The sequence below is a fragment of the Macaca fascicularis genome, chromosome 14, assembly GCF_037993035.2.
Source record: "Macaca fascicularis isolate 582-1 chromosome 14, T2T-MFA8v1.1".
Lineage (NCBI taxonomy): Eukaryota > Metazoa > Chordata > Mammalia > Primates > Cercopithecidae > Macaca > Macaca fascicularis.
The window spans coordinates 70,247,565-70,260,437 of NC_088388.1; the positions used below are offsets into that span (position 1 = coordinate 70,247,565).

General features: G+C 38.0%; 1 protein-coding gene across 10 annotated transcripts in view; it reads right to left on the reverse strand.

Annotated features, from left to right (window-relative positions):
- The window catches only part of STIM1 (stromal interaction molecule 1), a 218,868-nt gene that overhangs the window by 48,277 nt on the left and 157,718 nt on the right, over positions 1-12,873 (reverse strand). For 4 of the 10 annotated variants that reach the window (XM_074014561.1, XM_074014559.1, XM_074014560.1 and 1 more), the window contains exon 3: positions 8,380-8,414. The exons of the other annotated variants lie outside the window; for them this stretch is intronic. In XM_074014561.1, coding sequence (XP_073870662.1) covers positions 8,380-8,395 — 16 coding nt within the window. In that variant the 5' untranslated portion in view covers positions 8,396-8,414. The remainder of the gene's footprint in view (positions 1-8,379; positions 8,415-12,873) is intronic. 10 annotated transcript variants of the gene reach the window in all.

A 12,873-nucleotide genomic window follows, 5' to 3' on the forward strand; every position in this document is an offset into this window, starting at 1 on the left:
GAGATAGGGGCTGTGGGAACACAGAAGAAGATACCTAACTTAGCCTGTGGTTTTCAGGGAAGATGTCTTTTTGTTTGTTTGTTTGTTTGTTTTTTGTTTTATTTATTTATTATTATTATTATACTTTAAGTTCTACGGAGGAAGATGTCTTAAAGAAATGATCAATTGAGTTTCAAACAGATCAACAAAGGAGAAAGATGAACAGAGAAAACAGCATATATGAAAGCACCATGGGATGAAAAAGAATAACATTTCCTAAGAGATGCCAATATAGCATCGCACTTCCAGAGGAGATGTGGTGTGGAATGATGGAAAACAAGTAGATCAGAGAAATAAGCATGGACCTTGTATGCTCAACTCATCTAGCACAATGCCTGGTATATAGAAGGTACTCAGTAAATTTTTAACACAGAAATGTTTACATAAATTATAGGAGAAAAACACTACCTTCTGGGGCCAATACCACAAAGGTAGATAAGGAATAACAGACAACGACAGCATTAAAATATAAATAAACTCTCAAGATATAAAATATCATCAGGGCCGGGCACAGTGGCTTACACTTGTAATCCCAGCACTTTGGGAGGTCGAGGTGGGCAGATCATATGAGGTCAGGAGTTCAAGACCAGCCTGGCCAACATGATGAAACCCTATCTCTACTAAAAATACAAAAAATTAGCTGGGCTTCATGGTGTGTACCTGTAGTCCCAGCTACTCGGGAGGCTGAGGCAGGAGAATCGCTTGAACCTGGGAGGCAGAGGTTGCAGTGAGCCAAGATCATGCCACTGCACTCCAGTCTGGGCAAGAGAGTGAGACTCCATCAAAAAATACAATACAATAAAATAAAATATCATCAGATTTTTATTTATGTGTACATATTACTCTTTTCTCCCAGATAAGGTAATTCATTTTGAGATTACAGATGGACATTTAATTTCAATGCATCTGACTAACATCTCACAGATAAACATGAAAAAAAAAATCATTGAGATTTTCTTTCTTTTTTTTAGAGATAGGGTTTCGTTCTGTCACCCAGGCTGAAGTACAGTGGCATGATCATAGCTCACTGTAGCCTCAACCTCTGGGGCTTAAGTGATCCTCCCACCTCAGCCTCCCAAAGGGCTGGAATTGCAGGCATGAGTCACCACGCAGAGCCAACATTTTCTATAATATTTTTTTCACCAGAAATTACTAAGCTTTTGGTATCTTATTTTGTTGAATCTCAAATGAGACAGCAGTTGTGATGTAAGCTTATTGCTACTCCTACACAAACTGAAGGGTTATCTGACCAATAGGAAAGCCAGTATTTATTCTTTCAAATTAACATATGATTACAATTTATTGGTATACAGGTATTTACTTGTAACATTTTTAACAGTATCTTTATTTCTCCAGCTTCCATTTAAGAATATTTCTTACACCCAGAAATCTAATGTCCTAAACTTGTTTGTTTCATATATGGGGGAAAAATGGGAAACCACTGAAAAATATAAGCAGAGACCTCATCAGATCTGGAACTAAGTGAAAGATACATAGCAGCAGAGCTAGGCTGGGCCAAGAATAACAGTATATGAAGAACAACAGCCCAAGCAAAAGATGATTCAGCTGACACTTCTGTTTCAGGGTAAGCTGAAGTACCAGAGATGGAATTTACCCTCCCTCCTGAATTAAAATTACCCCCCCAAAAAAACACAAAATATATGAAATATATATCAGACACTGGACATCAGCCTACAGAGGACGATGTTTCTTCAGAGATGCAAAACAAATGAGGGAAATTCTACAATTGCCCCAGCTTATGGACTTGAATTTCCAAGCCACAGTGCAAGGAGTAAAATCTAAGATTGAGAGAGGGAAATGAAAATACACTACTGGAAGCTTCTTATACTACATGTGACATGGTATAAAATCTCTTGAAAGTAGGCCCAGTGCAGTGGCTCACATCTGTAACAACAGCACTTTGGGAAGCTGAGGTAGGTGGATCACCTGAGGTCAGGAGTTCGAGACAAGCCTGACCAACATGGCAAAACCCCGTCTCTATTAAAAATACAAAAATGAGCTGGGCCTAGTGGCATGCACCTGTAATTCCAGCTACCCAGGAGGCTGGGGCACGAGAATCTCTCGAACCCAAGACGCAGAGGTTGTAGTGAGCCAAGATCGCACCACTGCACACCAGCCTGGGTTACAGAGCAAGATTCTGTCTCAAAAAAAAAAAAAAAAAAGACTGTGATGAGTTAAAGATACATATTTTTATCTCCTAACGCAACCACTAAAATACCAGATATAGCTAATAAGCCAACAAAGAAGATATAATTGAATTATAAAAAATGCTCAATTAATCCAAAAGAAAGCAGAAAAGGTAGGAAAAGGAATTAAAGAACAGATGGGACAAACAGAAAACAAATAGCAAGATAATGGACTAACCTAAATTATCTTATATTAACAATCATATCAATCATATTTGATTAATCATATTAATAATCACACCAAACATAAATGGTCTAAATAATGCAATTAACAGATATTGTCACATTGCAAAATATACATATATAGATAGGACCCAACTATATGTGCCTATAGGAAATGCACTTTAAATATAAAAATACAAATAGATTAAATGTAGAGGGATGGAAAAAGACATTCCAAACTAACAACAGTCAAAAGACAGCTATATTTTTATCAAAATAGATTTCAGAGCAAAGACTACCACCAAGGATAAAGCAGATCATTTCATAACGTTGAAGAGGTCAGTTAATCACTAAGAAATAATCATCCTAAATCTTTATGCACCTAGTAACAGAGCTTCAAAACACATGAAGCAGAAACTACAAGGAAAAATAGGTAAATCCACAGTTACAACTGGACACTTAAATACTCCTCTCTAACAATTGATAGAACAAGTAGGCAGGCCGGGTGCACTGGCTCATGCCTGTAATTCCAGCACTTTGTGAGGTTGAGGAGGGCAGATCACTTGAGGTCAGGAGGTCAAGACCAGTCAACATGGTGAAACCCTGTCTCTCCTAAAAATCCAAAAACTAGCCAGGCATGGTGGCACACACCTGTAATCCCAGCTACTCAGGAGGCTGAGGCAGGAGAATTGCCTGAACCCAGGAGGAGGAGGTTGCAGTGAGCCGAGATCATGCCATTGCACTCCAGCCTAGGCAACAGAGCGAGACTCCATCTCAAAAAAAAAAAAAAAAAAAAGAAAAAGAAAAAAAAAGATAGAACAAGTAGGCAGAAAATCGACAAAGATATGTAGACTTGAACAATACCATCAACAACATGACCTGATTTTCTCCCATTCTGTAGGTTGCCTGTTCACTCTGATGATAGTTACTTTTGCTATACAGAGGCTTTTTAATTATACCCCATTTGTCAATTTTTGCTTTAGTTGCATTTGCTTTTGGCATTTTTATCATGAAACCTTTGCCTGTGCCTATGTCCTGAATGGTACAGAATGGGAGAAGATGTTTGCAATCTATCCGTCTGACAAAGGTCTAATATCCAGAGTCCTCAAGGAACTTAAACAAATTTACAAAGAAAAAATAAACAACCCCATTAAAAAGTGGGCAAAGGGCGTGAACAGATACTTCTCAAAAGAAGATATTCATGCAACCAACAAACATATGAAAAAAAGCTCAACATCACTGATCATTAGAGAAATGCAAATCAAAACCACAATGAGATACCATCTCATACCAGTCAGAATGGCAATTACTAAAAAGTCAAGAAACAACAGATGCTGGCAAGGTTGCAGAGAAAAAGGAACACTTTTACACTGTTGGTGGGAATATAAATTAGTTCACCATTGTGGAAGACACTGTGGCGATTCCTCAAAGATCAAGAAGCAGAAATACCATTTGACCCAGCAATCTCATTACTGGGTATATACCCAAAGGAATATAAACCATTCTATCATAAGATAAATGCACATGTATGTTCATTGCAGCACTATTCACAATAGCAAAGACATGGAATCAACCCAAATGCCCATCAATGAAAGACTGGATAAAGAAAATGTGGTACATAGATACCATGGAATACTATGCAGCCATAAAAAGGAATGAGATCATGTCCTTTGCGGGGACATGAATAGAGCTGGAAGCTGTTATCCTCAGCAAACTCACACAAGAATGGAAAACCAAACAGTGCACGTTCTCACATGTAAGCGAGAGCTCAATGATGAGAACACATAGACACATCGGGGGGAACAACACACATTGTCAGGGGAGTGGGAGGAGGGAAAGCATCAGGAAGAACAGCTAATGGCTGCGGGGCTAAACACCTAGGTGACGGGATATCTGTGCAGAAAACCACCATGGCACACATTTACCTATATAACAAACCTGCACATCCTGCACATGTACCTCGGAACTTAAAAGTTGAAGAAAAAAAAAATGCAAAACAACAAAAACAGACCTGATTTACATTTATAGAAATCTCCACCCAACAGAACAGTTACAAGTGCACATGGAATATTTAACATGATAGACCATGTTGTAGGACACAAAAGAAAAAAATCTTAAAATTTTTTAAAGGATTCAAGTCACATAAGTATGATCTCAGATCACAAGGGAATTAAATTAGAGATCAATAACCAAAAAAGTCTAAAAAAATCTCCAAATATTTGGAAACTAAATAACTTGCTTCTAAATAACTTGTGGAACTAAAGATGTCAAAAAGGAAATATAAAATATTCTGAGCTAAGTGAAAATAGAAGCACAACATTTCATCCAATATAATGATAAACCAATACTGGATGGATCTAAGATCTAAAACAGATTTTAAAGGTATGCATTTCCAGGGCAAAAAGAATCTCTCAAATTAGAACATATTATTAAGGGATACTAAGTTATTAAAGATTGTATCAGGAAAAAAAGTAATAGAACATTTGCCATTAATTGTGTCTTCATTCTAGGTATTTTTATTCTGTCTGTGCTACTAATAAATCAGTTGGAAAAGAGAGAAAAAAAAAAAAAACACAATACACCAGAATTTGGGAAATGCCTCTAAAGCAGTAGTTAAGGGAGATTTACAGCACTAAATTCTGTATTAGAAAAGAAGAAAGGTCTCATATTGGTGACCTTAGTTTTCACCTTACCAAACTAAAAAATAAAAGAGCAAATTATACCCAAAGTAGCAGATGAAAGAAAATAATCAAATCAAAGTGGAAATCAATGAAATAGAAACCAGAGAAAAATCAATAAAACCAAACACTGGTTCTGTAAAATTAACAAAGATCTAACATGACCAATCAGTAAAAAAAAGAAGACACAAATTATTAAGATCAGTAATGAGACATTATTACGGATTTTACAGACATTAGAATAAGGGAATTTTATTGACATATACCAGTAAATTTGACAACACAGGTGAAATAGACAAATTTCTTGAAAGACACAAAGTACCCAAGCTCACTCAAGAAATAGATAGCCTGAACAGCCTTATACCTATTAAAGAAATTGACACTATAATTAAAAACCTTCCCACAAAGAAAACTCTAAGCTCAGTTAGCTTCACTGCTGAATTCTATCAAATATTTAAGAAAAAATAATACCAATTCTAGATGAACTCTTCAAAAAAAACTTCAGAGGAATATTTCATAATTCATCCTATGAGACAAACATTATCCTCATATCAAAAACAAAGACATTTTAAGAAAACTACAAACCAGTATCTTTCATGAACAAAGACATAAAAATTTAAAACAAAATTTTAGCAAATCTAATCCAACAATATAGTGAAAGAATAATACATTATGACCAAGGGGACTTATCCCAAGAATGCAGGGTTAGCTTTACACTCAAAACTCAGTCACTGTAATTTATCAAATTAACAAACAAACAGAAAAACCATGCAATCATCTCAATAAACACAGAAAACGCATTTGAAAAAAACCAAGCATCTATGCCTGATAAAGACTCTCAGCAAACTAGGAGTAGAGAGGCACTACAAAAACCCCATAGCCAACATTTTATATATTTATATATATATATATATAATTTTTAACATTTATTTTTATTTTATTTATTTATTTATTTTTCTGAGACAGTGTCTCACTCTGTCACCCAGACTGGAGTGCAATGGCACAATCTTGGCTCACTGCAACCTCCACCTCCCGGGTTCAAGTGATTCTCCTGCCTCAGCCTCCTGAGTAGCTGGGATTACAGGCGCCCACCACCACGCCCAGCTAATTTTTGTATTTTTAGTAGAGATCGGGTTTCACAACGCTGGCCAGGCTGATCTCGAACTCCTGACCTCATGATCCACCCGCCTTGGCCTCCCAAAGTGCTGGGATTATAGGCATAAGCCACCACACCTGGCCCACCATTATATTTAATGGTGAAAGACTGAATGTTTTCTAAGATCAGAAATGGCCGGGCGTGGTGGCTCACGCCTGTAATCCCAGCACTTTGGGAGGCCAAGGCGGGCGGATCACGAGGTCAGGAGATCGAGACCATCCTGGCTAACACAGTGAAACCCCGTTTCTATTAAAAATACAAAAAAAATTAGCCAGGCGTGGTGGTGGGCACCTGTAGTCCCAGCTAATTGGGAGGCTGAGGCAGGAGAATGGCATAAATCCAGGAGGCAGAGCTTGCAGTGAGCCAAGATTGTGCCACTGCACTCCAGCTGGGTGACAGGGCAAGACTCCGTATCAAAAAAAAAAAAAAAAAAAAAAAAAAAGATTAGAAATGAAACATGGATAGCTGCTCACCTCATTTCTCTTCAACACTGTACTAGAAATACTATCCAAGGCAATCAGGCAAGAAAAAGGAAAAAAAAAGCATCAGATTCGAAAAGAAGTAAAACTGTCTTTATTGGCAGACAAACATTATTGTCTATGGAAAAGTGATGAAATCTACTAAGTGAGTTTAGCACTTCATAGAATATAGATTTTTAGTTTAGAATATAAAATCAATATATAAAAATCAATTACATTTCTGTATGTAAGCAACAATCAGAAATTATTTTAAAATACCATTTGCATAGTAAATTTTGTTATATGTATTTTACCATGATTTTAAAAAAAATACCATATACAACAGCATAAAAAACTATGAACTACTTAGTGATAAATCTGACAAAAGACGGGAAAGTTCTATACACTGAAGACTAAAAAATAATACTCAGAGAAACTGTATCTCCTAAATAAATGAAGAGATGTACTTTGTTTATGGGTTGAAAGAACATCAGTATTTTGAAGATGTCAGCTCTCTCAAACTCATCTACAGATTCAATGCAATCCTATTCAAAGTCTCACCAGGCATTTTTGTAGAAATTGACAAGTTTATTCAAGGACCTGAAACAGCCCAAACAACTTGAAAAAGAAGAAATAAGTTGGAGGGCTAACACTACCTGACTGAAATAATCATTATAATTTTATGGTAATCATAATAGCATGGTACTGGCATAAAGACAAATAGATCAGTGTATCATAATAGAGAGTCCAAAAGTAAACTCACACTTACACAAACAACTTGAGGCGTTTTTTGTTTGTTTGTTTTTTAGAAACAGGTTCTTGCTATGCTGCCCCGGCTGGACTCTAACTCCTGGGCTCAAGCAGTTTTCACCCACCCCCAACCTCAGCCACCTGAATAGCTGGGACTACAGTGTGTGCTACTGCACTCAGCTTAAACAACTGATTTTTGGCAAAAGATGAGAGGTGAGGCAATGCAATGGAGAAAAGAATAGCATTTCAACAAACAGTTCTAGAACAATTGGGACCAAGTGTAAGCACAATAAAGAACTAAGTTCCATACTTCACACCACATATAAAAATTAATACAAAATGAATTATAGACATAAATGTAAAACATAAAACTACAAAACTTCTAGAAAGAAACAGAAAGAATCTTTGTGTGATCCTGGGTTAGGCAAAGATTTATTAGATACAATACCAAAAGCATGATCTATTAAAAAACAAATTGATAAACTGGATTTCATCAAAATTACAACTTTCTGCTCTTCAAAAGACACTGTGAAAAGAATGATAGAAAAAGCCACAGATTTGGAGAAAATCTTAGCAAAGTATATATTTGATAAAATACTTAAACGGAGAATATATAAAGAATTCTCAAAACTCGATTTAAAAAAAAACAGTAAAAAGCAGACAAAAGATTTAACAGATACTCTACCAAAAAGAGATATGAATGGAAACATGTACATAAAAAGATGCTCAACATTATTAGTCATTAGGCAAATACAAAATAAAACCATGATCATTATACTATCAAAATGGCTAAAATTAAGTAGACCGACCATACTAAGTGTTTGCAAAGATGTGGAAGAACTGAAAATGTCATATACTGCTGATGGGAATATAAAAAATACAACTATTTTAGAAAACAGTTTGACAGTTTCTTAAAAACATATACCTACCATATGATCTAGTCATTCCACTCCTAGATATTTACCTAAGAGAAAAGAAAATATATGTCCATACAGACTTGCATGTGAATGTTCATAGCAGCTTTATTTGTAATAGCCAAAAACTAAAAGCAGCTCAATGTCTCCCAGTAGGCAAATAGGTAAATAAATTGTGGTATGTCTCTACAATGGACTACTACTAAGCAATAAAAAGGAGTTAACTATTTACACATGCAAAACATAAATGAACCTCAAAATAGTTACACTGAGTGAAAGTGGCCAGATTATTTTTTAAAAGTACATATTATATAATTCCATTTACATAAAACTGTAGTAAATGCAAACTAATCTATGGCAGAAAGCAGATCAGTGGTTGCTGGGGGAGCACAGACTACAAAGGGCTATGAGAAAACTTTTAGGGGTGATGAGTATATTCACTATCTTTAATGCAGTGATGGTTTCACAATTGTATACATGTATCAAAATCTTAAAAATAGTAAACTTTAGAGATTTACACCTTTTTGTATGTCAGTTGCAACTCAATAAATATCTTTTTAAAAAGGTAATGAAGTTGAGCTAAGGCAGTATCATAGGAGATGCACATAAGATATATTAAACAGGTAGAACCCTCAGGTGAGAGATACTCAGTTTTGTTATTTATTAAATGGGAATACAAGTAAAACCTTTTATCCTCAAGTGTCTGTTTAAAATAAATATAAAACAACTGTGATAAATGTCACTACATGGATGCTAGTTGTTTTTATTATCAGGGAAAAAAAATTATCTGAAAGAATGTAAGGGGAAAGAAAAAGCCAACTGTATGATTCTTCCAAAAAATACAGCAGCAAACAACTAATGTCTTAGGTTTTTGACTAAATGACTTGATGATTCACTTAGAAAAATAATTTTTAAATGACTAAAAGAAAATAATAAACATATCTCTCATTGGGTTTATGTAAAAGCAAAACGGGCTGCCAACTCTTTCATATGGATCTGACTTTTGAAATGGTTTAGACAGAAGTCTGATGCCACCTGACCTCCCTGTGTTGTGTCAACAGAGAGGTCAGCAGCTCTGCTGGGTGTTTTTTTTATTTTTTATTTTATTTTATTTTTTATTTTTTGAGATGGAGTTTTGCTCTTTTACCCAGGCGGGAGTGAAGTTGCGATCTCAGCTTACTGCAACCTCCGTCCCCTGGGTTCAAGCGATTCTCCTGCCTCAGGCTCCCGAGTACCTGGGATTATAGATGCCCACCACCACACCTGGCTAATTTTTGTATTTTTAGTAGAGACAGGGTTTCACCATGTTGGCCAGGTGGGTCTTGAACTCCTGACCTCAAGTGATCCACCCGCCTCAGCCTCTCAAAGTGCTAGGATTACAGGTGTGAGCCACCACACCCAGCCTGGATGTTCTTTCTAAAGGCTTCCTAGCTCTCCAGTACAGTAAGTCCTCAACGAATGTCATCAATGGGTTGTTGGAAACTGTAACTTTAAGCAAAACCATGTATAACAAAACCAATTTTACCAGAAGCTAACTGATATAATCAAGGGTGAAGTTCCTATGGCATATTTCTGGTCACAAAAACATCACCAAACTTACAAATAAAGACCAAAACATTTCTAATATTACACAATGAAATAAATGTGACCTGTATATACATTTAAGGAAGATTAAAACAAGTAAGATAATTATTTACCTTCTTATTTCAGTTCAAGGTTGAGAGTGGCTGGAGCCTATCCTGGGCAGCTCAGGGTGCCAGGTGGGAACCAACCCTGAATCAGATGCCATTCCATTGCAGGGCACACACACACACACACCACATACACACGCACATTCTCTCTCTCTCTCTCTCTCTCTCTCTCTCTCTCTCTCTCTCCCCCCCCTCCTCTCTCTCTCTCTCCCTCACTCAGACTGGGACCATTTATACATGCCAATTCACCTAAAGTGCATATCTTCGAGATGTGGAAGGAAACTGATGTACCTGCAGAAAGCCCATGCAGACATGGAGAGAATGTGCAAACTCCACACAGAGACAGTGGCCCCAGTCAGGAAGCAATTTTTTATTTTCATCAGCATTATAATCAAACAAGGTTGAATGAAGTGACATTATTCAGGAACCTGCTGTACTACTCCACTGCTTCCTACAGAGAAATTCTGTCATCCAAAGAATAGCACAGACAAAAAAGGAGATCTGTGAACTTATTTACTGTAATGTTTATTTTCTTTCTTTCTTTCTTTCTTTTTTGAGATGGAGTTTCGTTCTTGTTGCCCAGGCTGGGGTGCCGTGGCACGATCTCAGCTCACTGCAACCCCCGCTTTCCAGTTTCAAGCGATTCTCCTGCCTCAGCCTCCCAAGTAGCTGGGATTACAGGTGCTCACCACCATGCCCAGCTAATTTTTTTTGTATTTTTAGTAGAGATGGGGTTTCACCATGTTGGCCAGGCTGATCTTGAACTCCTGACCTCATGATCTGCCCACCTCAGCCTCCCAAAATCCCTCAGCTGGGATTACAGGCATGAGCCACCGTGCCTGGCCTGCAATGTTTATTTTCCACCAGGCTTTTGGAAACAAAAACTTGTAAACAACTACTGTGCCAAAGTCCACAGGCACACTAGACTACCAGGTTCTTTTGCTTTTAGCTGCAATCATATTTCATAGAATCAAAGATTGATAGTTAGGAACTCTTGATTCATAAAAATGAGGAAATAAATTATTACTTAAGAAGTATTGGTCAGGTGTGGTGGCTACCGCCTGTAACCCCAGAACTTTGGGAGACTGAGACGGGAGGATCACCTGAGGTCAGGAGTTCGAGACCAGCCTGGTCCAACATGATGAAACCCCGTCTCCACTAAAAATACAAAAATTAGCCAAGCATGGTGGTTCACGCCTGTAATCCCAGCTACTCTGGAGGCTGATGCAGGAGAATCTCTTGAACTTGAGAGGCAGAGGTTGCAGTGAACCGAGATCATTCCACTGCACTCCAACCTGGGCAACAGAGTGAGACTCCATCTCAAAAGAAAAAGAAAGAAAAAGCAAAAAAGAAATTTTCATCAGGCACAGTGGCTTATGCTTGTAATCCCAGCATTTTGGGAGGCTGAGGCAGGTGGATCACTTGAGATCAGGAGTTTGAGACCAGCCTAGCCAACATGGCAAAATCCCATCTCTATTAAAAATACAAAAATTAGCTGGATATGATGGTGCACGCTTGTAATCCCAGCTACTCGGGAGGCTGAGGCAAAAGAATCCTTGAACCCGGGAGTCAGAGGCTGCAGTGAGCCAAGATCATGACACTGCACTCCAGCCTGGGCTACAGAGTGAGACTCTGTCTCAAAAAAAGAAATATACTTTGTTTGTCAGATAGCATCATTTAAAATCTAGTGTCCAGGAAAGGAAAAGAGAAGCAGTAATGATGCACTTTGGTTAGAAAAAATGAAAGCCATGCTCTAGAGGAGAATTCCCTTAGGTCAGTGCCTCCCATCATTCCTCTCTAAAAATGACACTGTTATTGTTTCCAATGGCTCAAATATGCAAACAGTAATTCTATTTCTCAAGGATTCTACAAAATCTACCCAGCCACCCTTCCTTTAAAGAACTGCCACTCCTCTAACCTCATATGATCCTGCAGGGGCTGGAAATCGCAGCTCTCTCCAAACCCTACACACACACTCCCACTATCACCACCCTATTTAAATCTGTAATCCACACTATGCCAATCTGATTCTTCTCTTGTCATATGTGACTCTTGAGCAAAGACACTTAGAAATAAAAAGTGAATAAAGCTGAGTCATATGCAAGTAGCTAATTAGAAAAGGCCAATCCCCCAGGCACGGTGGTTCACGCCTGTAACCCCAGCAGTTTGGGAGGCCAAGGTGGGCGGATAACAAGGTCAAGAGATTGAGACCATCCTGGCCAACCAACATGGTGACACCCTGTCTCTACTAAAAATACAAAAATTAGCTGGGCATAGTGGCGCACGCCTGTAGTCCCAGCTGCTCAGGAGGCGAGGCAGGAGAATTGCTTGAACCTGGGAGGCGGAGGTTGCAGTGAGCTGAGATTGCGCCACTGCACTCCAGCTCGGGTGACAGAGTGAAACTCAGTCTCAAATGAAAAAAAAGAAAAGAAAGAAAAGGCCAATCCCCTAGTCTCTACTGCTGGATTTCCTGGAGTGGCCCTCATTCTTGGTCCTTCTTCAACCCTGCTTTACCAGTTCTTCCATACTTAATTATTCAATGTTGTATAATAAAGAATTTGGCAGATCTTTGTCCTGTGTTACTAGGAGGTACCCAATGAACTTTTGGAATATTCCCAGTGATAGGAATGTCTTTATTTGGGTCCCTTGGATTACACATGAGTTCAGGCTAATAAGATGACTCAGGATGGGGGTTGGTCACTAAAAAAATCAACCACGTGACTAGAGCATTGGGGGCCCTGAGCCAGGTGATACCAATCCAACCTTTATGGAGAAAAAGGGAGCTGGAAATTAAGTTCAATCATGTGCCTAATAATTT